Source organism: Rutilus rutilus, assembly GCF_951802725.1.
Source record: "Rutilus rutilus genome assembly, chromosome: 7".
Taxonomy (NCBI): Eukaryota; Metazoa; Chordata; class Actinopteri; order Cypriniformes; family Leuciscidae; genus Rutilus; species Rutilus rutilus.
The window spans coordinates 30,750,051-30,776,516 of record NC_140221.1 but is presented as its reverse complement, the minus strand read 5'-3'; the positions used below and the strand labels follow the sequence as shown (position 1 = coordinate 30,776,516).

The 26,466-nt window shown below is 37.7% G+C and overlaps 4 protein-coding genes across 4 annotated transcripts; 2 read left to right on the top strand and 2 right to left on the bottom strand.

Moving 5' to 3' along the window:
• The first annotated feature begins 342 nt into the window (after nucleotides 1-342).
• Nucleotides 343-10,332, top strand: nherf4b (NHERF family PDZ scaffold protein 4b). Its single transcript, XM_084413392.1, has 11 exons — nucleotides 343-511; nucleotides 1,556-1,589; nucleotides 1,870-1,934; nucleotides 2,532-2,743; nucleotides 2,868-3,069; nucleotides 3,195-3,331; nucleotides 6,223-6,427; nucleotides 6,533-6,729; nucleotides 7,614-7,826; nucleotides 8,135-8,359; nucleotides 8,698-10,332. Exons 1-11 carry the CDS (start codon nucleotides 457-459, stop codon nucleotides 8,773-8,775), a joined length of 1,623 nt encoding a protein of 540 aa, XP_084269518.1. The 5' UTR covers nucleotides 343-456; the 3' UTR covers nucleotides 8,776-10,332.
• Nucleotides 10,333-10,513: 181 nt separating this feature from the next.
• Nucleotides 10,514-12,875, top strand: atp5l (ATP synthase, H+ transporting, mitochondrial F0 complex, subunit g). The gene is made up of 3 exons (XM_084413137.1): nucleotides 10,514-10,853; nucleotides 11,317-11,477; nucleotides 12,666-12,875. Exons 1-3 carry the CDS (start codon nucleotides 10,802-10,804, stop codon nucleotides 12,762-12,764), a joined length of 312 nt encoding a protein of 103 aa, XP_084269263.1. The 5' UTR covers nucleotides 10,514-10,801; the 3' UTR covers nucleotides 12,765-12,875.
• A 16-nt stretch (nucleotides 12,876-12,891) lies between these two features.
• On the bottom strand, nucleotides 12,892-14,553 carry ift22 (intraflagellar transport 22 homolog (Chlamydomonas)). The gene is made up of 5 exons (XM_084413136.1): nucleotides 14,236-14,553; nucleotides 14,063-14,148; nucleotides 13,872-13,961; nucleotides 13,563-13,765; nucleotides 12,892-13,315 (listed from the first exon to the last, which is right to left on the bottom strand). Exons 1-5 carry the CDS (start codon nucleotides 14,272-14,274, stop codon nucleotides 13,167-13,169), a joined length of 567 nt encoding a protein of 188 aa, XP_084269262.1. The 5' UTR covers nucleotides 14,275-14,553; the 3' UTR covers nucleotides 12,892-13,166.
• Nucleotides 14,554-16,187: 1,634 nt separating this feature from the next.
• On the bottom strand, nucleotides 16,188-22,362 carry ftr82 (finTRIM family, member 82). Its single transcript, XM_084412923.1, has 7 exons — nucleotides 21,658-22,362; nucleotides 20,022-20,117; nucleotides 19,356-19,589; nucleotides 18,782-18,941; nucleotides 18,227-18,283; nucleotides 17,687-17,755; nucleotides 16,188-17,079 (listed from the first exon to the last, which is right to left on the bottom strand). Exons 1-7 carry the CDS (start codon nucleotides 22,240-22,242, stop codon nucleotides 16,559-16,561), a joined length of 1,722 nt encoding a protein of 573 aa, XP_084269049.1. The 5' UTR covers nucleotides 22,243-22,362; the 3' UTR covers nucleotides 16,188-16,558.
• Between the last annotated feature and the right edge of the window lie 4,104 nt (nucleotides 22,363-26,466).

The window sequence follows — 26,466 nt, the reverse complement described above, 5'->3', positions numbered from 1 at the left end:
GTTGGTCTCAGAATGTCCTTAAGCCCATCTCAGATTGGTTTCATTATTCCTCTAATTATCTTACACTCTCTCAGAAAAAAAAAAAATCTTAGTGGGTTAGCACTGTGTCCTTAAGAGAGGAGACTCCTTCCATCTCTCTTCCCCTCATATGCCCTCTTGCATCTTTTATATTACCTCGGCTCTTAAATTACAAAAATGTATTCACAATTTGCTGTTCTTGCCCTACATGCATTTGTTTTTAAACTATTATCCTTACAGCCTCTTAAAAGCGTAAGCAATTGCATTAGTCAATGTATAGTCTTTGCAACAGGCCATGCAGTGAAGTTGTATGAGGGTGTATGTTGAGTGCTGATACAGGTGTGAGATTTACAGAGAGAATGACTGTGTTTACACCCAGGGTCTGGAACAAAAGGCCCCTCTTTATGAGCACACTTAAATCATTAAAAGAGGTGCAGGATGACAAACACATACGAGAGAAGTGTATCCACTTCAGCTATTCCGCGCCGGTCGGGTGGGTACCTCTGGCTCTCTTCACATTTTTTTTTTTCTGTTTTGAAAGATTGTACTGTGTTTGTGAGATTGTAACTCTGATTATTAAATCCATGTGAATAACGGAAAGTTAAAAATCATTAACTGTAAATATGTGTAAGCATGGGAAACAAGGCTTCATGTTAGTATGGGTGGAATTTACAGAATTTGTTTAATTTGCATGGTCTTTGCTTAACTGCACACATAGTTTTTATTTTATTTTATTTTATTTTATTTTATTTTATTTTATTTTATTTTACTTTATTTTATTTATGGGAAAAGTAAACTGTTTTATTGATTAGCTCAAAAGTAAATCGTGGTCACTCCATGGTCACTTTGGTGTTTGTGTGACCTCAAGGCCACTGGGGTCTGTTTATTTAACATTGTTGAGGACAAAATGGCACATGAAAAAAATGTCATTAGATCTGTCGTTTTACATATGAGACCAAATACAGCCAATCTCCATTGTATTATTTTATTTGTATTTATAACATTTCCATTTTTTAACCTGTGACTTTTGAAATTGACTATGAGTCAGCTTAAGCCATATACCAAGTAATGTGCAGAATGCGCTGACATGATTTACCTTGCCATTCTTGACATGTGCTGTACTTAATATAAAGCTGTGATTGTCAACAATATAAAATTCTTGGTTGACTGGCAATAGATAGCCAGTCAACCATACAATAGTCAACTATTGCCAACAAGGTAAACATCCATTCCAAAGCATATTTAACTAGGTGTTTAATCAAAGCCTATCAACCGAAGGCAAACACTATTTTGATTATTTTTAGCTAACAAACATCACATGTTCTCACTATGGAATGACCAAGTATAAAGGGCAGATGAGCTGTAACCACATTTTCTGAGTCAAGATCTGTTCATGAAATCCAGAGGTTAAATTGTAATTTTTAAAGCAAAATGACTTCTGATTCAACACTAGGAATCTGTGTTTTTTTGTCCAGGAATTTGAGGTGTGTTTGACTTTTCATCATTTCAAGTTCTTCAATCTCCCTCATTACTTTAGATGCAGTACTGCGGGATGTCATGGAGCTGACAGAGTAAGTCATGTTTTTATGGCTCATGTCCCTTCACAGACACACATGCTGTACAGCTTTTGACTTTGTGCCTTCTGGTTTGATAAGCGTGCACATGGACGGACATGCCTCACTTTATGGCTTTATCAGATCTCTAAGTGTACTAAATACTGTCAGTGAAGTACCTCTGCAGAGGGTATATTGACTTGTTTATGGTAGTGCGCTGGATCTCATTGGGTGCTTGTGTATAGAACTTATCAGAGGGTAGAAACTCATTCCTTAACCTGTTCTTATGTTCATTAAGGAAGTTTACCTTCAATCCAAAGGAAGGAATAGACAATCCAGCCATGGAGACTGCAGATGATACAGGTTAATGAGTTCTTGTATTAGATATTATTATTGCCTTTTTGTGTGTGGATAGACTGGATACTTTGAGATTTAGAAGAATAAAAATGATTTGATTGTGTTATTTATTTATATATTTCTTTTTGTTCATTGTTTTTTACTGACACCACGACAGGTTTCAGATGTCTGTTCTATACGGTTTCCCAAACTAGATGGAAAGCTAATAATTAATTAAATCATACAAAGAAGAAAAAGAAAAAAAGAATAATTTTAAAATTAAAATAAAACATTTACTAAAAATACTAAGTATTTAATTTGTTTACCAGTATGTCATGTGACCATTAACCAACATCAGAGAACTACAAACATTCAACTGTGTTGTTACATTATTGAAATATTGACTTAAAATCTCATTGTGGTCTTCAAATAAATATTTTAGATCAAAGAGGTTTGGCTACAAAAAAAGTTTGGGAATCCCTGCTCTATACCATAATTATATTTTATAAACAAATACAGCACAGAATAATACAAATACAAAACGCTGCTAAAATGTGTTACCATAGTTTAAAGTATACTGTAAAGTGTACAGATTGATCATTTAACTCCAGTCTTTGCTGACAGAGCATGTGTCAAATCCCACACCACGTGTGTGCGTGCTGAGGAGGGAAGAAGGAGAAACCTTTGGCTTCCGTCTGCGTGTGGAAAGAGGGCGGCAGGGTCATATAATCAGGCAGCTGGATTCATTGGGTGTGGCAGAGCGGAGTGGGATCAAGGATGGGGACCACCTGCTTGAAGTCAATGAGAAGTTTGTTGACAACGTGGAACACAAGGAGGTGAGAAGTCATAATCTTTGTTTTGCAATTATTGTATGTTTTTTACTGTACAAGCTATGAACATATGGTTTTTGTGTCAGGCTTTGTAACAGATTACTTTATTATGTTTGTCCCATTTTCTTAGGTGGCCCGTATGATTCAGGAGAGTGGATCACAGCTCTGCTTCCTGGTGTTAGATGAAAAGGCCTACGACCAGGCTGTTTCTGAGGGCCGTGACCTTGGAGAGTTGGCTAAAGCAAGCCGCGGAGAAGGATGGAGGCCTCCTCGTCTCTGCCACATCAAGAAAGATGCGCCTGGCCTGGGCCTCAACATACTGCCTGTGGAAGGTAAGAACCACAGTATCTCACATTAAAAATTAAAAATAAATTCTGTAATGCTGTTTGTAAGGTCCTTTTTAAAAGAAGTGAGGTTAAAGCTCAAGTGTGCGTTTTCTGGTTTATCTGTGGTGTAGGTGAGAAAGGCAAATTCACAGTAAGCCCAGTGAAAGGAGGTGCCGCAGAGAGGGCAGGAGTGAGGAAAGGTGACCGGCTGATCTGGATGGATGGTGCCATGGCCTGTGAGCTCACACACTCTGCCATCAGCAGAATGGTAAGCAAGGACTTGCTTTAGATACACTGTAAAAAATATACTGTTAAATGTATGGTTAAAAAAAAACAGCAGCTGTGGTTACCAGATTGTGTGGTTAAAATCACAACATTTATTTCCATGAAGGGGTGCATACATTTTTGGTTAAGATCTTGTATTGGCAATGCAAGAGTCAAGCACTCTGTAAAGTCTACTCCTGCACATCCCAAAGACGTTCAATGAATTATTTTAAGGCTCAGAGGTGATAATTCATGTGTGAAAATGATTATTCACGCTCCCTCCCAACCATTCTTTCACAATTTGAGGCTGATGCCTGGAATATGGCCATGATACATCTTCCTAGATGGTTGTTTAAGAAATGAAAAGTTACATACTAGCATAACATGCTAGATACAATAATCACTGCAATAATAATCCAATCATAGACTCTTACGCATTTGTCTATTTAAATCCAAACAGCAACCTTTTTTTGACCGGGCAATCAATATATTACAGGATGGCATATTGGTGCCTATGTTTTAAAACTTATAACCATATTTCATCAAGTGATGTAATGTTAAAAATACCATTATATAAATGAAAAATTATATATCTGTAATGTGTAGGTAATGTTTTAGTTTCAGTTTCACTCTGTTTGCTCTGTTCCCGTTCTCCTTAGTTTCCTAGTTATTTTCCTTGATTAATTCGTTTCCATAGTTCCTAATTCCACGCACCTGTTCTGTTTCTCTTTTTCTTTCTTTTTACGTTCTCTGTGTATATAAGCCCTGAGTTTCCCTAGTTCATTTGTCCGTTATCGTCTATTGTTTATTTGGTTGTGTTATATCTGATAATCTTCTGTGTGTTTGGTTTTTGGGTTTAATATTAAAAACTTTCCTGTTTATACTCCTGCGTCGTGCGCATTCAATACACCCACACGTGACAGAATAACAGACCAAAACAATGGACTTACCGGCAGTTCAGCTGCTATGCCTGGAACAGAAGCAGCAGTGCCTCGAGGACCACACCCATAGATTTTTCCATCTGTCGAGCCAAACCCACTTCCCCGATCACCCTTTATGCGCTTTTTTTCACTAGTTTGCAGCTTCTCCGGGTTTTCGTGTTCGTGGAGTGGGTACTGGTGAACTAGGGCTCCCTGTACACCATCTTCCCTGCTGAAGAGGCCGTGGGCTTGAGCCTGCCACAATGCACAAGCCACAGCCTGAAAGGAGGACAGAGCCAACCATCGCCCCGGAGCCCAAGCTTTGCAAAACGTCTGACCAGGTGCGTGAGCCGGCTACATCGTCCGCCCCTGTGGGGTTGCTTGTGGAGTTCGAGGGCATGGAGGAAAGCTCCACCCACAGCCAACGTGGATGTGTTGTGCCTGTCCTCTAGTAATTATTTTGAAATGGAAGTGGAAGTTTACCTGGTTCTCCCAGCCCTGCTACTCCCGCCCAGCTCAAAGTCTCATGTCCCTGGTGGTTCCGCCCAGCCTCCCTCTCCTGCCTCCTCTTCCAAAATCAGCTAGTTCCTCAGCTCCGCCTCCGCTGGTTCAATTCAGCCCCTCGGTTCCTCCTCTGAAACCACTCCACTGTGTGGATTCGCCTCGATTCTTCAGTTCTCCAGCGTTGCCCAGGCAATTGGATCCCCCGGCTCTGCCTGCAGCCGCTGATCCCGTCACTCCACCTCGGTCCATCGACCTGTCAGCTCTTCCTTGGCTTCTCCTTCCCTCCTGGCTCCTCCCGGCTCCACCTCAGACACGTCTCGCTGTGGCTCTGCCTCGGCCTCCAGGACCATCGGTGTCGCCCGGTTCAATCTGCTCTCATCAGCACCCAGGGCTCCACATTCATCAGCATTGTCTCCGTCGGTCATCCCCTGGTATCAACACCCAAAAACTCCACCATGGCTCCTCCCTCCATCGACTCCGTCATGGGTTTTCATCCTGGCTGTGTTCTGTGTCCCTGTCTGGCACCTCCTGCTCCTGGCTTCTCCCTGGCTTCTCCCACCGTCATCGCCACCCTGGTCTCTCCCCCCGCTAGTGCCTCTCGGTTCCTGCCTTTCGCCTGCTCCAGGTCCTCCTTCAGAGCCCCCACCCTCCCTCCTCAGTTAGACTGTTACGGTGTGAGGAGAGCACTGTAACATGTATGTTATGTTTTAGTTTCATTTTGCTCTGTTTCCATTCTCCTTAGTTCCCTTGTTGGTTAATTGGTTTCTATAATGCCTAATTCCACGCACCATGTTCTGTTTCTCTTGTGATTACATTCTCTGTGTATATAAGCCCTGAGTTTCCCTAGTTTGTCCGTTATCGTCTATAGTTTGTGTTATATTCTCTATTCCTGATAATCTCCTGCGTGTTTGGTTTTTTTAAATGATTATGAAAGACTTTTCTGTTTATACTCCTGACGTGCGCATTTAATACACTCATGCGTGACAATATCAAAATTGGCTTTTTACCTTAAAATGTACTAATGCGAGCCACATAATGAATTAGAATTCATCGAAAGAAAGTGGTCTTTCCATAAAACATGACCAATTCTTGCATACTGTACAGGGTCAAACAAACAAAGACACTAAAATAATGCAGCAAACATTAACTAAATAACAGAAAATGCAACACAAAACCCCATAATAAATATTACTGATTACAAAAATAAGAAACAAAATATTATTATCATGTGACTATTTTTCACAGTAAATTATATGGCAATTCATAGTTCCTACTTACAAAATGTTACATTATTTTACAGTAAAATTACATATAATGCAATGTTAAACCATTTTTTTTTTTAAATCATTTTTTCTTGCAAACATTTTTACAGTATACAAAGCTCTTCTGAGCTTCTTTGCTGTGTCAAACTCATGGGCAGCATGTAGACCTTTTGTAACTCACATGTTGGTTATGGTGATGATATTTCCAGGTGAAGAAGTGCAGTGATCACATGACAGTGTTGGTGATTGACAGTGACAGTGAGAAGAGTTATGCCTGTAGGAAAATGCCCATTCTCCCAACCCTGGCTGACGCAGAGAACATGCCGTATCGGCCTCACAGACTGCATTTGGTGTTGGGGCCGGAAGGGTATGGCATCCTGCTCAGGCTGGAGAAGACTGGAGCAGGACGCACTGGTGAGAGGCAAACACACACTTTGACATGTACTTATTTATCTGCAATCTATTTGTACAGCTACACAAATGGATTGCTGTCTACATATTTATGTTTGGTTTATACAGTCCACATGGTGAGAGAGGTGGATAGTGGTAGCCCTGCTGAACTGGGAGGTGTTAAAGAAGGTGAGATGCTTCTTGAAGTGAATGGAGAATCCACAGACTCACTGAGTCATGATAATGTTGTCAGCAAAATCAGACAGAGTGGGCAGCAGGTCACCCTCACAACTATGACACCTCAGGGCCATGACTTCTACACTAAGGTGAATATACAAAGTGTACTAATATGGGTGTGATTCTTCATATGGGCACTTTTGACTTCTTAAAAAAAATCAAGTTTCTTTAAATAACATTTATCAAATGTTTAAAATAGTCACAGGAATAAAGTTCTGATTATGGCCTTGATCAACCAAATTGATAGTGTGTGGTTCTGTATATATTTGATATTGTGTGTGGTGGTAATTTGGACCATTTGTGGTGCTTTTTGGAGAAACAAGCCTGGATTTTTTTTAAACATATACTTAGCAATCAACTAACTTTGAACTACACTTTGAAAATAAAAGAAATTCAGAAATTTTAACCCATTTGGTAATGACAATTTAAAGCAAAACAACAACAACAACAACAACAACAACAACAACAACAAAAAAAGCTACTCTTAGGATCATTATGCTGAAAAATATTATATTATATTATATAAACTCAATTAGCTTAATGCTAATTAAACCGTAATGCTTTGTGTGATGATGATGACAGCATAACAATTCTTTGTTATAAAATTAACACAAATAAATACTGAATGAAAGGAAATATTTATTGAAGATATATGAAATGTTGATTTTTTTAAAAGTTCATTTGATTTGAACATTTGACACTTAAAAATGAAGAAAAGTGAAGAAACACAATAAAAACATTTAAAGGTAACAAATCTACAACTGAACCAAACTGATATTTATTATCTTTCTTTATGTTCACCTAATTGCAGAATCACCCATAGGCAGATTGATAAATCAATAATGAATTCGTAAAAAAAAAAAAAAAAAAAAAAAACATTATTATTGTAAAACACATTTTTAATATAGATTGTCTTTTTTCTTATGCCGTTTGTCTACTTGTCTGTTAAACGTCATGTATCATTTTTTCTCAGCTGGGCCTCTCTCCCTTACTGTTCTGTGTGGATTTTACATCTGGTAGCCCAGAGAAAAAGGAAATCCCAATGATGCTGAATCCTGCAGTTGAGCCTGAGGTGGATGTGCAGATTGATCCTAATGTTAGACGCTGTATACTGCAGAGGGGCTCGGCTGGTTTTGGCTTCCATTTGGGTTGCGTCCAACAGAAACCTGGAACTTTCATCAGCCAGGTACAATGAAGCCCATTCACTGACAAATCAGCCTTAGTTTAGACGATACTGACTTCAGATGTTAGAAATGAACCTTTGTTCTGGATCTGTGGGAACTCTTCACAAAAGTATACTCTTGGAAAATCAGCCCTAGTCTACATATCATGGGAGTCTTCATTTGTTATAAATGATAGAATTACATAAACATTACAGTTTATAAAAGATCAGTGATGCAACTCAGTTACATGCTCTGACATATACTACAAGTGAAATATATCATTTCAAGAAAATATGACGGTGCATTACTTAAAATGACCAACATTTTTTAGGTAGAAGCCGGAGGCCCAGGAGAGGGTTCAGGTCTGCTTCAGGGTGATATGGTGGTGGAGGTGAATGGACAGAATGTGGAGAAAGAGTCTGTGGAGGATGTGATCGTACACGTGAAGAGAGGAGGAGACACTCTTTCTTTACTAGTAGTAGATCAGAAAGGTTATGACTGGCTGAAGAAGAATGGGAAGCCAATCACTGTGAACAAACTAGAAACAATCTCTGAGGTATGCAATAATGTATTGTTGTGCTTTCTCGTGTTTGGTTTATCAGTGTCGGTGGAGGCGTGAAGAGAAGCACACAGCACACAACAAACAAAATGACTCACGCTAAACATAAACACATAAACAAGCAGTAAACGAATCCCTGCCTAATGACGTAGCCACATCTGATTAGCTATTACAAAACTCAGAATACATGAAATAACTGTAACTCAATACATATATTGATCAATTGCATGATTGTACCACACACACACACACACACACACACACACACTTATAATAAGCAAAAATATCAACTTTGTTAACTTTATTTATATTTGTTCATGTACCATTTGTTACAGGTGGAGGAAAGTGTTTCGAGTGCTGCTGAACCCCCAACACTGAAGACTGATGACTTGTCTGATGATGACCGGACTTAGTTCATAGTTGGGATGGCCATAAAACAGTCCTGATAATGTCAATGAGATTAGTACTTTGAGAATGATCTTTAAATAGAGTTTCACTGGTTAGCTAATTTCTCTGAACTATATATTTGCACTTCAACAACTCAGTTTTTCTGTATGAAATGCCTAAACCGTGTGCATGATCCCAATTCTGCTGTAAAGCAGGGGTTCCCAAACTTTTTCATTCTAGGACCCACCTAGACAAGTATAATCAATCTCAAGACCCACTTGCACTGGTGCTACCAACTTTCTCAGTTGGTCGCACCAGCATGATTTGGTCGCACCTTTTTTTTTTTTTTTGCTACATGCCATGGGATTAATCAATGCATGCTGATGGTCTTAATCTGCATACCCTAGTTTTGCACTGATGTAAAAAGACTGACAGTGACAAGACCTCATGTTAGCAAAATATTTTAAACTTTTAACTCTTAAAAAAAACATGTATGTTCTTTAATGTTTGATTATAATTTTACCGTCTTCACATAGGGATGGGAAATGATAAGATTTTATCAATAATAATAATGCCACTGACGATTCTGATTATCGATCCGATTCTTTAACGATTCTCTTATCGATTCTTGATAGCACTGTGTGGAAAAATGTAGTCATATGCTTTTCAAAAAAAAAAACAAGGGGTTTTATTTATTTTAAAGCGTGAGTAAGCAAACTGTACTTTTTATGTAATCTATGTAATAAATAGAACCTTATTGTAAAGTGTTACTGATTAGGTAGCTATACACCGATTCAGACGTCTCCTGAGTTCACTGTTGGAAAGATCAGTTGTTTTAACCATTCATTAAAATGAATCGTTCAAAGGAGTCATTAGTTCGCGAATTGGACGTGTCATGCGCGTTGTGTGATTATCCCAGCAGTTAGGACATGGACATCTAAGATTTGTGTCAACACAGAAAACATTTCATCACTGGATAGTTTTTTTCGTTTAATTTTTTTATTAAGCGAAAATAAATTTTATTAAAAAAAAAATTAAAAAAAAAATTAATCACTGGATAGATTTTTTCGTTAAAGTGTTGTTTTATGTCAGCTGAATGTCCGGAACGCTTTTCAGAGAAGATAAGGCAACAACTTATTTAGCACAATTCACTCATTAATCGGACTGGTTTTGTTTCAAGCTAAGTGCCTTTGTGCGACCCACCTTTTCTCACTGTGTGACCCACAAGTGGGTTGCGACCCACAGTTTGAAAACCACTGCTGTAAAGGTTATTGGTCTGGAAGTAAAAATCCAGTATGCATTGCAGGAAGACATTAACATTGTTAATTTCTGTGTTTCTAAGAAGTATTATCTATTATATCAGTATTTTAACATGTGCTCGTTTTGCCAGGTTGTGACTTATGAATCTGCCATTTTTGCATTGTGTCATTTTCATCCTGAATAAATTATCATTTAAATGGGGTCAAATGTATTTTTCTTTTTTCCACAAATCAAAATGTTAAATAAATTAAGATTAACAAATGAAAAACAATAAATGTAAATAAATGTCTCTAATGATTCAGGAAATAAATTGTGTTTTTTTTTTTTTTTTTAGCCTACTGACCTTGGCTACTGATAAATACAACATAAATAAATAATAAATAAATAATTAATATCACACTATTTGCTTTTACAACATTGATACATGGATGGAAGATATCAAGATAATATACCCGTTTATATCATAGACAGTATATAAACGGTTTATATAGTGCATTTGCAGTCGCACTTAGTCGGCCATTTTATGCCGCTCTTATTTATGTAAAAATATTTTAATCCGTGCACGGTATAGCATTTTTAGTCAGGTTTAACCAATTTTTATTTTTATAGACAGTATTTTTTTGTTCAACATGTAAGCTATATAGGTATATTTATTTATATGCATGCTCTAAATTTCCGTCAGGCATATAATCTTGCATCCTCGATTGAAGGGTCCTTCGCTGGAGGTGACATTCATTGAAGGGCCCCGGTTGTGGAGAGAAGCGGCGAATAAATCTTCAGTTCACAGAAATTATGGCCCAGGCGGTACAGAAACTCGTGGCTAAAGTGCCAACGTTGGTCGGCGGTAAGAATAATTACCTTTTATTTAAGCTGTATACGATTTATTTCTTTGTAATGTTTGTTTCGAGTTGAGCGCTTCTGGTTTCCGCAGCTGTTAGAACAGGCCGCGTTAATGAGCAAATCATGAATTAGATCAATTAAACATAACGTTACTATATACACAACACGTGTGATAATACGCTGATGTTTTGTGCAAGCAGATGACCGATAATTGTGTTGGCAAATGTTTGTGTTCTGTCTTGTCTAAAGCTGTTAATACATTCTTGAATGCCTAGCTCGTACTTCTACAACAGCGTTATGCTAAAGTTGACAGTGGCAAAACAGTCGCCCAATGTCAACGTGTGTCGATACATTCAACTTAAATATTTGTATTGTTCACTTGGCCTTTGCTTTGTGACATTTCTCTTTATAAATAGGAATCTGATTTTTATATTGTGTATGTTTGCGTTGATATTGACATGTTGCAGCTGCTGTGACCTACTCCAAGCCCCGGCTAGCCACATTCTGGTATTACGCCCGTGTGGAGCTGGTTCCTCCCAGCCCTGCCGAGATCCCCAAGGCCATCAGCGGCTTCCAGGATCTCCTCAAGGGCTTCCAGTCAGGACGGCTCGGTCAGACCACAGTCAGGGTTAGTATGGGTACTCTGAATTCTGGATTGCATTTCAAGTTAAACATTTCCGTTTTAAATACAAATTTAAAATATATAATCACATGACAGCTGTCCCTCAGCCTGAGCAGATGCGTTGTGAAAAATACATTTAAGTAATTATTTTGTAATTTGCAGTTTAAGTTACTTAAATGTATTTTTACTTGTATTTTTCAAAATCTGCTCAGGCTGAGGGACCGCTGTCATGTGATTATATATTTAAAATATGTATTTATTAAAAATTGTGCACATTACAGACACCATTAGGAAAGGCTTTGCAATTACATTGCAGCATGCATATATTTTAAGAAAAGTTGCTCTAAATCCGCTCCTTTAAACATTAAATAAAACATTGAAGATACACTTATGTATGTGTGTCGTCTAACCATGTGTGCCAAATTTGAGATATATCTATCTCAAATTTGGCACACACCAAGTCAAAAACAAATGTTTCCTATATATATACACACACACCTCTTTTTTTTCCCCATGGTACCACAATTGTTTGATTAACATTAATGAAACAGACAGCCTATATATATTAAGATCTACTGTACTGTACTGTACTGCACGGATCTAAAATAATGTTATACAGATGTTTTTCCCCAACAGTTTACAAAACGTTCACATAAGACATAACAGATGTTCGTGTAAATACTCGCCAAGCCAGATATTTTGAAATACTGTAATTCTGTGTATGCGTGTATATCGGGATTGAGCGCTGTCTGGCGTCTTTGTGCGCACACGTCGGATCTGTCAGTCAGCGCGAGTAAGTGTTTTTCATGGACAGAAAAAAGGTGGTACTCTGAAAAAAGGGACAAATAAAGATACTTTTAGATGTTTAATTGGTATTTGGAGCATTGGGATCGCTAGACGAGGGCTTAATGAATAATTTTTTATGCGACCCTCAAAAGTGACATTTTTCACTTGTTTTGCCTGTAGCTTTAAATTTATCCTGTGTTCATTCTGACCTACTTGTATCAGACTGTGCCTGTTTATTTATTAAACTGTAGATTAATTTCATTGTCACAGAGTAATATTTAGCTGCTCATTATAATTGTTTGGCAAACCAGATTATTAATAGGTCTATTTAATACATTTTTAATTATGTAATGTTTCTCATCACTTTCATTTCCTTTTTTTTTTTCTTTTTTTTTTTTGCCACCACAGGATGCTCTGAGGAATGGGCTTGTTGCCACAGAAGTTCTGATGTGGTTCTACATCGGGGAGATCATTGGAAAGAGAGGCATTGTTGGCTATGATGTATAAATGTGGACTGTCCTGTTTGCTTGCTTGTTTTTGTTGCCAAGTTGTGTCTGTTCCCTTCTCTCAGAATTCTTGGAATCCAGGAACTAAATAAATAAATATTATTAAAGAACAGCTTTCATGCTTATTTAATTCCAATGGGCTTTTAATTACAATTTAGTCAGTGGACCCAGGATAATGGCACAGTGAATTACAATATTGTTGAACTCTAGGATGTTTCCATCACAGTTTAGTACTTGTTGATGTTTTGACTTGTAGACTAATCCAAAGCTCACAACAGATTCCATCTCCTAGCCTATGTCAAGTGAGACAGGGCTAACAAGATTTTTTTTTACAAAAAAACAAACATATGTATATATTATGTGGGATATAGATTTATCTTGGCATATACAAAAAAAAATTAAATCATGTAATAATTGACATCTCTTCACGCTCCTGTTTTTCTGATAGCATCCGCATAACATTTCCCAAGTATTTGTGGAACTCCTGTCGGACATCTTCAGGCTCTTCCTCAAGGTTTGAGTGAATGAGAGGCAGCTTGTTTAACTGTGGGGCTACACAGAGGATAAATAAAAACACTTTTTTTTTATGTAATCAACTCAACATAAATTGATAATTTAATTATCAACATTTTAAACATCAGCAATTTTTTAAGGGGTGTTCAGAAATTAAATGAGAACTTGAAAAAGCAAATAACAGCACCATATTAAGATCTGCAGTAACATTAATTATAGCCAGGTCTTCATCAGCCTCAAGATAGCTTATTTATGACAAACTAATACTGTAAAGTGGATAAGTTACCTAATGGTGGATGGGTAGTGTCAGCTCCACTCCCTGGTTTATGATGTGCTATGAGCAGACACTGGGCCTCTAGCAGTCCCTGTGAGGAGATGATTGTCGAGTGCCAGGTCTCAATTTCCTTTAGATGACTGGGCACATCTGGGTTAAATACAATAACTACCCCATTGGAGTCTTTCATTAAAGCTGGCCAACATGATTCAAACCTGTGCACACACAATACTGAATGAATTCACTCAAGAAAGAAAATAATTGTTTGACAACTTCAATCTGGTTCAGGAAAGTGGTCTACATTTGGTCACCTTAACTTACTTGAAATCTCCCGCACAATCCCATAGTTCCACTTCACATGCTGAATTTTTGTTGCCATTAGATAAACTGTGTGATTCAAACTCAAGTATCCTAAAGACGGAAATTATTTGAGGATGTAACAAAAACAAAACGTTAGGCCATACAGCTTAAACATTTATATTTTTGCAACAATATATTTAAAATCAACCCACCGTACGCCTTGTGTTGGGCTGTAATGGTCAGCTCCAATTTGTTCCGTTGTGTCGGAGAGAAAATTGGCCAATGCTGTTTTTCCACACTGTCAACATGAAATATGAAAATTGGTGATCTACACTAAATAATGAAATATTATGCATCGCATTCTACACACAACCAAATGGTTTACCTCGGTTGGTCCAATGAATAATACTTTCACCTTGACCATCTTGGCGTCTTTGATCGAGAGAATAAAAAGACAAGGAAGAGATTTTTGACTAGAGACCTATTTTTCTAATCTAGCTAGCGCGCTAGCTAACAAAGATAACAATTTGACATGAGTATAAAATAAATAAATAAACGAAATTCAAAACGTTAAACCAACGCGTCAAATAAGTGCGATATTTATCCCAGTACATAGGCAGCTATTTGAAGAGCATGGAGAGTTAACGTTAGCTAGCTCATCATCATGGCTAACATAAACAACTCGTTTCCAAGGCGATTATGCAGAAGGTACGCGTCGCAGATTCGTTAATCTTCATATTCATTGAAAATACATCCTTAATAAAAAGAAATAAACGAATTACATACTTAATTGTTCAATAAAAATAAAAATAAATAAATAAATAGCCAGGCCAGAAGAAATAAGAATTGATTTTGCCAATTAGTTTTCAGGAAGCATAAATAACTTTTCAACCTTTTATCGACATTGATACAATATTATACAGGACTTTAGGACATAAATCACCGTTTATTGTTTGAAATTACAACATATAAAACACATGTCAGCTTGCCCCTACTAGCGCCCGCATTTAGGAAAAATACTCATTAATATTGGTTTAACGGAATTTACCTAAATTATTCTGAATTTTTCAGATTTCTATGTGAACCAGCTTTCGTTTTTGAAAACCAACATGTGTAACATTACAGACTTGAATTCCATGTCCTAAACGTGATCCTAAAGAGTGATTTCTATCGCCTAAAGTGGCTATTGTTAAGTTGTATTTCCTCTTATAGCCACACGAGGACAGCATCTGTTATCATCTGCCATGCTGCTTACAAATGAAGCAAACTGTCCAGCAGAGCAGGTTTCTGTCTTCAAAAAAGGTTTCTACAAAAACAACACGTACGCCCAAGTGAAATGAGTTTTAAAAACTAAACCGGTAATTAACACAAAGCTGTTAACATAAACTATGTGTGGTAGGCTATAGCTTTCAGAGGATGTTAGAACCTATTTTTTACAGTCTATGGTTAGAACCTTAACAGAAGTTTCAAAAAATAGTGAACCTCCCCCAATATACAGGCTATGGCCTATATAAAATAAAATAAAAGATAAAATGAAGATACTTTGAGTTACTTTGAAAAGCGTGTCAGAAATTGTTTATATACAAACACTTTCACCCACAGAATGTTGATTTTAGCAGCACAAAAACGTCTTGTTAAGATAAATGACATTTTATTATTACTGCCAATACATGTTATTTGTGATTATATTTTTCTTACCAGTAAAGTCAGATCATCCAGCTGTAGGAACGCCCACTACGACCAGCAAAACAGCGACCTCTGACCTCCAGCAATTGTTAAACATGTTAAACATCTATGTGACCACGCTATACTTTTATTAGAGCTGTGAATCTGGCAGTGTTAGAAAAAAGTTGTATCCTTCTGATCATTTTAGGCAGGTTTTTGGAGCGGACCATTTATGTTCATGTTATGTTTTATGTTCCAGGCTACAAAAAACATTTGAATGACTGTGTTATGGCAGCAGAAAAGTACTGTGTGTGTGTGCAGGCACTACACCCGGTACAACTTTCTTCAATGCACATCCTCTGTGAGTCATTTAAAACAGCATTTTCCACAGTCATTATGATTCAAAATCTTGATCACATAATGTGAAAATCAGATGAGCTTTGGTAATGTAGTGTGTCTTCATATTGTAAATATGTGTATTGTGTTAAACTAAGATGATCTTTTGTCCTTAGTAGACAATTTATTGTTAAATAGTTATAATGTTTTTGTTCAAATTTGGTGAATTTGTGGTTTCAGCAGCAAAAACAGAAGACTGAGATTGTGACCATTGTGACCACTGAGAACAAATGACCACAATTGTTTCATTAACATTATTATTTAACGAGAGACCAGTATGTATAACAACTTTAAAACTTTATTGAAATATAAAGATGTAATTGCTGAATAATGTTGCTTTACAATGACAATGAGAATAGCTTTTGCATTTGGATACACACATTCAAAATAATATTAACTTAAGAAGATATTAGCATCTAGAAGAGTTTTTCTTCATTTAAGCCTTCATTTAGGAGAACATTATATATTCTGCAGATTGGATCATTACTGAAAAGTTACCTTATTCCTTCAGAACCTGTTATAATAGTTTAAAACGACTGACAAATGGCATTCGACATAAAAGACAGAGTAAAAAAAAACATAGAACAAAGAGCATAGAGTGTCTGTCCTTCACTTTAGATTCTTCATGAAAATTACTCATGTAGTGTTCATTTTAATTGACAGATCTTGACTGACGTTCCAACCCCAAACCCAGGATAGATGGGCTCAGTAAATGTGGTCTCGAAACGATAGAGACGTGTCATAGTCTCACCAATACTGTAGAAGGCCAACACCCCTGCAGAGTGGTCCAGAAAGACCCCTATTCTCGAAGAGTGAGGGCCACTAACAGCCTTGTCTACCCTGTTATGCCAGGCCGAGTACCCTGTGTCAGAGCAGAGGAGGCTCCAAGATTTATCGTTGTAGCCCAGCAAGCACAGGGAGCCTTTACCCTTACGGCTAATGCCCCGATAGGCCACTCCAATCGAGAATTCTCCACTCCACTCGATTTCCCAGTAGAAACGGCCACCTGACAGAGCCTCACGACACAGCACCTGGGCAAAGCTATCGAAGCGATCTTGGTTTTCTGAGTATGGCTGCAGGTCTCGGGTTCTAATCACCTTTCTGTTTCCTTCAGATAAGAACAGCTCCTTATGCGCCGTGTGGGGGTCTAGTCTCAGCTGACAGTAGTCTGGAGATGAGTAGACAGATAAAGGTTGCTTTAATGTGTTGCTTTTAACAGATCTTTATATATCTTCCTCTGTACGTATTTAAATTCTGATTTTATCAGTAATAATGTCAGAAAAAGTCATTGGGACTAGAAACAATATTACAATGCTGGCCAATACAGATAAGCTGATGATTATTTTCATGTTCTGGCTGACAACAAACAAATGGACAATATTAATTCTATACTACTTCATCTATACTACTTCCCCCCGCTAAAATCTATAAGCAGCCAAGTTTTAAATACAATCAATTTAGGCATCACAACTTCATAATGTGCATTATGAAAAATGGATATTCATTTTGAGATTTGCTAAATATGTTATTAAATTATTAGTATTTTTAAAGATGAACTTTAAGTGATCTAAATATAAAATGATAAAAGTTAGATGATCTAAATATAAAAATAGAGAAAATGAGCATTTATGATTAAATGTCCAGTATATTTTTAATATCTACTGATAACCAATATGGCACTGTTATATTGTGCATTTTGACAAACACAAGGTGTGATCTGACAAACATCTGGATTTGCGAATAGGGAAATCATGATTTTTTTTTTAGATACTTACATTTCAGAAATTCAGATCTTGTCCTGGGTTCTGTAGGAGGTGAACTGTCCACTGTATGAACTTCTTTAACTGAACACAAAGAGAATTTATTATGTCATATCCCATATGTATACTTCCATTTAAAAGTTTGGGGTCAGTCAGATTAGTTTTTTTCTTTCTTTTTTTCTCAAATAAATACTGTTCTTTTGAACTTTCTATTCATCAAAGAATCCTGAAAACAAGTATCATGGTTTCCACAAACAGAACCATTGCTGAGCGTTATTATTATTATTTTAAAAGTAAGAAATGTTTCTTGATCATCAAATCCGCATTTCTGAAGGATCATGTGACTCTGAAGAACTGCACTGAATTAATGGCTGCTAAAAACTTCTTTAAAAAACATTAATACATCTTACCAACCCCAAACTTTTGAACCGTAGATGTATTATGTCATGTTTTTTTTCACATAGCCATTTTTAGATGTTTACAGCTTGTATTTGCTCCAGCCATGTGTGATTAATGTAAATAAATATATAGGTAAGTATTTAATTTATGTCTTACCCCTGGTACTTTTCTCCTTGGTGCGATTCTCCACAGTGTACACTGGTACGTCGTTCACTGTTATTAAAAAGTAGGAAAGCTTGATTTACAATTAACTTTTTAAACATGAAATGCTAGATTTATGCAAGCAGATCTGAATAAGGCACTAAACCCTATTGTTTCAAATTCTATTAATAGAATTGAATAGCTCTTTTGTTTACCGTTTGAACTTTGCTCAGTGGATTGAAACACACAGTTGAGAAACTCTAAACACTGTTTACACTCTCCATGTAATCACATGACTTCCTTGCTGAAGTCATGTGTAGTTACCAAAAGGCCTGACTTAACAGAGTTAAAGACTGATCTTTTTAAATGTTGGTTATTCTTAGGCCCAGAAATGATATGTGTTGATATACTGTAAGTGCTAATTGTGGCTCTTTAAAGACAAACTGAGTTTTAGCTGTACCCTCCAAGTTCATGTAAAATAGAGGGCAGTGTGTTCAGATGAGCAATCAGGGACAACTTCACCCAACAACTATGCCTGTATCTGACATGCGGTGCAGTGTGTGCTCTGACCTGATTTTGAGATTTTGCGCAGTTCATCTCTGCCCAGCTCCTCCAGCTTCTCCTTGATCTCAGCCACGGCCTTCCTGGCTGCACTGAAGGAAAAGTCCGGATTCAGAGACACTCTGGGTATGAAGCCGTCATCAGTTGGGGTGCAGAGATAATTGAAATTCTGTTTAAAAGGAGAGAAATCTCAGTATATACAATGTGTAGTGGTGGAAGCCTTGATTACCGAAAGGTAAATGTGTTTGTCTAATGTCTTTGAAACTTTCATGTAAATAAGAAGTGATGCCATAAAGTTTGAAAAGCCTATTTGATGCCAAATATGATGATTCTCCTTTTCTAAAATATAAAAGCAGCTAGGCTATATATGGTTTATGTATAATATATAAGGGGCAATTTTTACTGCACAAGGAGAAAAAAACCATAATATTATGTAAATATAAATAACTGGGTTTTATCCTGTTATTGTAAGGAAATAATTAAAAAATATATCTAAAAATCAGAATCTTAGAAAATACTTATTTTCTCTTTGATCCCATCAGGATCCCCAGATCTCATTTTGAAAACTCCTGTCTTAAAGTACCTGTAAGAAGTGAATGTGATCATCAGTGCTATAAAGCTGTTTAAGTCCACTCTCTTTCTTCTTCAGTTCTTCAATCTCCTGCTCCAGTCGCTCCATCAGTCCCTCTGCCTGACTGAATGCAGCCCTCTCATTGATGTTGATCAGTTTGGTGACCTCTGACCTCATCCTCTCAATGGAGGTGATCATCTCATCAAACATCTTCTTGCTTTCGACCATTGCTCTTTGTGCAGAGCTCTGCGGTAAAAATGAGTCAAGTTTAAGAGTCCATTGTCCATTCTTTTAGTAGGAAACTGTTTAATGTTTTAGTTTTAGTGTATCTGTTTTGCAAGGATATACTTCTAGATAACATTTACAACTCATTAAAATTACTCAAGCTGCTGCTGCAGTCAACAAAAAGCCATGTATCAGCATGTATCTAGAGAGCTAGCATCTAGATTACCCTATGAGGAACAAAAGAACAATTATGACCACTTACAAGGACTGTTTGCTTTCCCAGTCCTTGTAAACAGTTACACACTGACTTAACAGATAAAAGGTCTTGTGCCATATCACCTTTGCCCAGATAAAACAGTTAGGTTGTTCTTATTTGGTCAAATGTGCTATGGTGTGACCTCGATATCAGCAGTGACGATAAAACTAACTGTTACAAGTGAGCCTGAAACATACTTTTAGAGAATCCACTGCTGTTTTCAGCTCCTCCAGTTCTTTGGTCCTCTGCTGGCATTTTTGTTTGATCTCCGCCTGGGACACTCCAAGAAGTTTCTGTCCATGAAACAAGAGAAAACATACCTTAGTCTTTGTTGACATAGATTCAATTACAAAACAAACTCTTTTTGTTATTGATCTCCCTCTTCCAGTAAATTCTGGGAATGCACAGCAATATAATACTACTGTATGTCCTTTCGCGTCACATATCTTCACGTATGATAATTTTATGTTATGCTTTTTTCTAAAATTCTAAGAACCTGCTTCACATGGATGCCTTTATTTTCGGGAATGTTAATCACTCCAGGAATGTAAAACTAGCTGGGTCTGCTTGCCGGAGAGACATTTCAAGGTGCACACGCTCAGTTCTTTAGGGAAAGAGGAGGGGGTTTCAGAGCAACCCCTTGCCTAGCTCACCGAACCATTCTTCAAGATAAGCTTGAAGGAATGTGGAGAATCTGGGGAGGGGGTGAATAAAAGTGTGTGTGTGTTTGTGGTGTGTGCCATGGGACATGAGGACTTAAATCTGGGATTCCCTCCGTTTAACAGAACAAACAAACCATTTGCAATTAGTGCCTGCGATAATTGTTAGATTACAGATATAATTACTGTATCTAAAAAGCACCCGTGACAGTTTAGTCAAAACAGTACAAAAACACATCAACTGCTGTGCTCCCTCCTTGTCTCAAGCTCGTTCAGTACTAATGAATTGAAGGAAAAGCTTTGAAATTTTAAACCTTTGAAGGTCTTCCTTCCATTCAGTTCTCCGGTGTATTGATGGAACAGTAAACATCTGGCCAGTATCTATAAATAGTTTTGGGTGAAATGTTTTCAATATCCTCACAGTCAAATTATACAGTGACGCAGTTTTTCTTGCGAAACTCAAGTTTGAAGAGGCGGTTGTCCACATTTCTTTCAGCTATACTCATCTGCAGATGTTTATGATGTCTTTGGGTCAAGGTACAAAAAGCAGTGCGCTATTTTTTCTCGCCCTCAGCGCGTAGGGGGAGGTTGGGATGGTCTGTACGCTCCCTCCTGATTTTCTCAAATTCACATTCCTTGCCTCTCCCTACAAAAGAATACAGACCTGCCCTGTTTCTCATCCCTCATTGCTCATAACAGTTATTTTTCTCACACAAAAACAGATCATCTCAGAAAGGTGGCCAGGTTTGGACAGTGTTTAAATCAAGTAACCTCTGAGTTGTCCATTGTAGAGGAACACACCCTTTTCGTGACTCATATAGTTTAGGAGTTGTATTTGGAAAAGTTTTCTAGATATCATTTTCACTAACTATGCTTCTTTTCTATTTTTATCAGTTTAATCATCGTCTCCTCCCTTTCTTTTCCATATTTCCTCAACAGTTTTTTGTAATGATCTGGATCAGCATGTTTGTGTTAACACAGAACCGGTTATACGGTGTATCTACATGACTTCTTGGCAGTTTTTTTAAGAAGACCTCTTTTATACAATCTCAAGAACATTTCTTGTTAATTAATATAATCATACACTTTAAAATTCAACTTGTAACCCCACAGCCACCCCTCTAGCCTCTCAGTAACCTCAGTTAAGTTTACTCAAGCAGTCTATTTTCCTTACCTGTTTTTCACTCCTTTCTGCTTCGGCTGAGACTATGTCATGACCCTTGTGCTCGCTTACAGTACAGAGAGCGCAAATACACATCTGGTCTGTACGACAGAACAACTCTAGGCTCTTCTGGTGCTGAGGGCAGATCTTACGGTCCAGGTTCCCCAGCTCATCCACCAGCTTGTGCCTCTTGAATGTGGCGGACTCGTAGTGGGGCTTCAGGTGCTTTTCGCAGTAAGAGGCGAGACAGTTGAGGCAGGACTTGACCGCCTTGAAATTCTTTCCAGTGCAGAAGTCGCAAGGAACATCCCCTGGGCCAGCATAGCTTCCATTACTAGGAGGCGTTAAATTTAAGCCAGTCTTCTTAATCTTCTCCGCAACTTTGGTGAGAGTGGCGTTTGGCCTCAGCACAGGTCTCTGGGTGAACGTGATCCGACACTGAGGACAGATGTAGATGCCAGTGTAATCAGCCTCATTCCAGTAGCCGCTGATACAGTCCATGCAGAAGCTGTGACCACACGGGATCGCCACGGGGTCCCTCAGGAGCTCCGTACATAGGGGGCAGCTGAAGTAATCTGAAGACAGTTGCTCAGCCATATTTTTTGCACTCTTCAAAAACAAACTTCTGAAATGTTTCCGAGAGAAAGAGGAGCCGAACGCTGCGTGGCTGGTGCTTTACTACAGACAGCCTTGAGTTTCTGAATTCCACAGGTTATTAATTAAAGGAAGCAAAGCCCTCCCCTTTGTACTGAGGGAGTGTGCTGAAGAGAGGAAGGAAGAGAGAGAGAGAGAGAGAGAGACAGAGAGAGAGAGAGATTAGAGCACAACACAGCTCAGATAAACAGGTTGAGCCAGGAGTCTTGAGAGAGAGAGAGAGAGAGAGAAAGGGAGGGAGGGACCATGGGTGGAGTGAAAGACATAGAAGAAAAAAGGTACAGTTGAGAATGAATGAATTGTAGTGTAAAGCAGGGCCATCCAGGATGAAACTTAAACATGAAAAGCTCTCTGTTTTACACGCACAAACTGCTTATCCATTAGCTGAGGAGCTGAAGGACATTTGCTTCAGTTACCCTAAAACTACAGTCTGTTAATAATTGGCCATTCTTGGTTGGCTCTGATGTTACATAGTTTGTTTATTGTCTAGGATACTCTCTTGCTTTCATTCTTTAAATGATATGCTTATTTGGTTGAATACTGCTACCTGAGCTTAGATAAATAATGGATTTGATAGATTTAATATTTAAAATGTAGCTTTTTTGGTTTTATTTATATATTTTTTTGTCATTCTGTAGCACACCTATCTGGCTTTTTTAAGCAGTATATAATCTGACATATAAAGTTGCCACTGTAAAATATATTTCGTTGAAACTATCTTTTTCACAACACAAAGGCATGTGCTACTCTTCTCACTGCACTAAACAAACAATAGTAACAGCCAGTCTACGAGGTGAGTTTGATCTGAATGTATGAACTAAGGCCAGTTGAACTGGATTGGGTGTTGCAGACTTGAAAATATGTCATCAGTTTGTTTTCGATGGGTGTGGCAGAAATATTTCAGTTTTTTAAGAATATTTCAAACCTCTAACACTTGACATTTTCAAAATAGTTTGTCCTAGCTACAAATATTTGCACATTGGCACTATCCTTGACACACAACTAGATTAATTTGCACTGGTAATTGCCACTAACATAATATAGGCACTCTTTGTAAGTCCCAGAGGTGAGTTTTTCATAAAGGTTGAAGACATAATATTTAAAGTTATCTTATTAACTGTAATTGAAATGAACTTGAAAATTTTGAAAAATGTGCAATAATATGATGAGAGCATTGGTCCCTGTTCTTTATGCTTTAGGTTGAGTTAGTTTCATTGTGGTTGATATCTTTTTAATGATTGACTTTGTGTATTTTTAATTTAGATGAAGACTGAAAGCCATTGGTCCAGCCTGAGCCCAGGTGACGCCACACTGATGGAAACCCACACCTATTACATGCTGATTGGTTACACAAGGTCCTGCCATCAGCTCTGCCCCAAACACAAATCTTGCATCACTTCATGAATAGTTTCACCCCTCTCCTTATATGGTCTACACTCTGATAAGCCAGTTTCTCTTCCCCTTTTCCCTGAGTTAAACAGATTCCATTTACAGTGCAAGGTATAGGCTGCGATTACTCATTAACTCCGAAAGCCTACTAGTTTAGGCCTCTAATTGCAAATTTGACATCAGTTTTTGCATAGTTTCTCCAACTGCAGCATGAAGTAATGATTTTAAAATGAAGGAACGGGCCTATTCATGGAGTGTCGGTCCTCATATTGTTCTCATGGTCTTCATAGTTCTTAGAGAGGAAATGTTGTAAACCATACAAAAGAAATCAGTTCCTTTAACACAACCTTTATTGTTCTCCACACCCTCATGCTGACCCCACTGAGTTCACGTTGGTTCACGAGGGACCATTTTCCTATTGAAGAAGCTGCATACTTGAGTAAGCCTGCCAGAGGTCTCCTGTTTCCTTGTGTGTATTAAGGGTCAAAGGACAAGTTTCATTAAACTACCTGATTAAGGGGAGTGTGCCCGATGGAGGGTGACCGAGTAAGTAGAGTGAGCTTGCATAGGTGTGTGTTGTTATTGTAAAAACCAAGGGGTTGCCTATGTCAATCTGATTGGTCAGTGCATAAAGTGCATGGAAACAAGGTATTTACAAGTGTTTCCATGAACAATGGTCACCTTTGTGAGTCTTGGCTGAAAGGCAAATTGCACTGTATGTGAATGTGTGTGTTTGGCTGCTCATCTGGCGTATTGCCAGGTAAAATTGAACAGGCTGTGCAGAACGGAATTCTCAAAACCCACAAAAGAATACCACCATTCAAAAGAGCGCATGCAGGGAGCTTTACAAGTGAATCCTGTGCATTAAAAGCAATCATTTTTTAGCCTCATGTAAGTTCACTGTTTACAGTGAATTCTTTTCCTTTGCTCGACTGTGAAGAATGTCTGGTTATGTGATTATATTTTAGCACACGATAATAACTGAAATGATTATCTTAATTTTTCTTCTTTTGCGTGCTGTAAAAATCTTATCACATATGCTGACGTACAAAAGGTTTGTGAAATGTAGTCTGAACACGCAGCTCTTTCTCAACAAATATGAGAGACAGAAAGATAAACTGTCATGAAAATATGCCAGACATGTTTCTTTACAAACGTGTCACTGTGGCAGTTTCAGTTACAGAGCGATCAGGAAAGACAAGATCAGCCATCTATAAATACTCTGCATGATGCAGTACAGAGCACATTGACCACACTGCATACCATTTAGGTCAAGGAGTTTGTTGGCTATTGTAACATTTTTACTGTATTAGAAAAGCATTTAAGCTCTTTATATTTTATATAGAAATATCGAAACACTATTCACAATGTGACCCATCATAACTATTGATTAAAGTTTTATTTTAAGACTGCAAATTATCTCTGTCATAAAGGTCAAATTCGATCAACTATTTTGAGCTGAAGACCTTTAGAACTATGACTACAGACTAGACGATGATCCGGAATCAGAGACATGTCATTAGATTGGCTGCAGACTCTCCGGCACTGTCAGACTGCATGTCCTGCTGAAGTCTGGATATTCTCTTGAACAGTGGAAACTTTCACCTTTGCAGGCCTCTCTTGACTTGCTGTTATCTCACTTATCAGGTCAGAGTGCATTCCTGCCAACATTTTTGCTCTCGTTACTGAATTTACAAGCCGACAACCATCTTGAGTAAGAGGAATCTTGAGTTTAGTTTGAGATGGGCATACATCTATGCCTATGTGAGTTTGTGTTCTTGATTTTGGATATTATGCAATTATGTAGGTTTCTATAAAAAAAATTAAAAAAACATGAATAATGGAAAAGCATAAATTAATGTTTAAAAAACCAAATGCCATTGGTAAAATAAAAGAAATGAATCAGATCTGGTGAGAAATAGGGGCTGGATTTGCAATCCCAGTAGAAATGTTCTAATTAGCTTTTCACCACACTGAATGTGAGTCACGGAAAACTCACTTCCACTTCCTGTTTTGCAACAGAGATTCCTGGAGCTTTGTGGACTGTGCTGTGCAGAGGATGTATGCTCTAGAGAGATGAGAGAGGCTAATCTAAAACAAACACTTATTTCCATCTTCTTTGAGCAACAGGAATAAACGCCTTTTCTTAGGAAAATGGATCCGCCGTTGCTGGAAGAAACCACAGCTGCTGTTTCAGTTAGAGCTGTTACTGTACATTTAAAAATGTACGATATGTTGTGTACTTTTTCTGCAGTAGGCTATTAAATACATTTGAAATGTCAGTTGGGTTTCACTGCCAGACTGAGGATGGTTGTAACACTCTTTGCTTTAACATCTGTAACTGTGTTGTGTTTCTCAAACTTTGATATAATTTCCCCAAATTCATCTGTACTTCTGCAGTTATTTTAAAATCTACAAATAACTGTAGATTTTCAGGGGTCTGAAAGTAAATTTGAAATTACGACCCTCCTTACCTTCTCATACATGAAGCATTTATGTAAAAGTTTCGAGTAGATGCTTTGTATCAAGATAATCTGTAATTACTAAAATGATACAAGTTCAGTGGTTTAACAAGCATTAAACTGAAAGATTGAAAATCAAATTACTGCACAGAAGTGAAATGTTGATTCATATATCTCAGAAGTGTTTTTGTCCTTTTATATCCGTTCACAGAGATTCACTTCAGGAGGATGGTGGTCATGTATGATTCACAACGTAACTAATTTCTAAATGGTTACACTGACAGTGACTCTCCTCATGCTACAACTATGCCGGCTT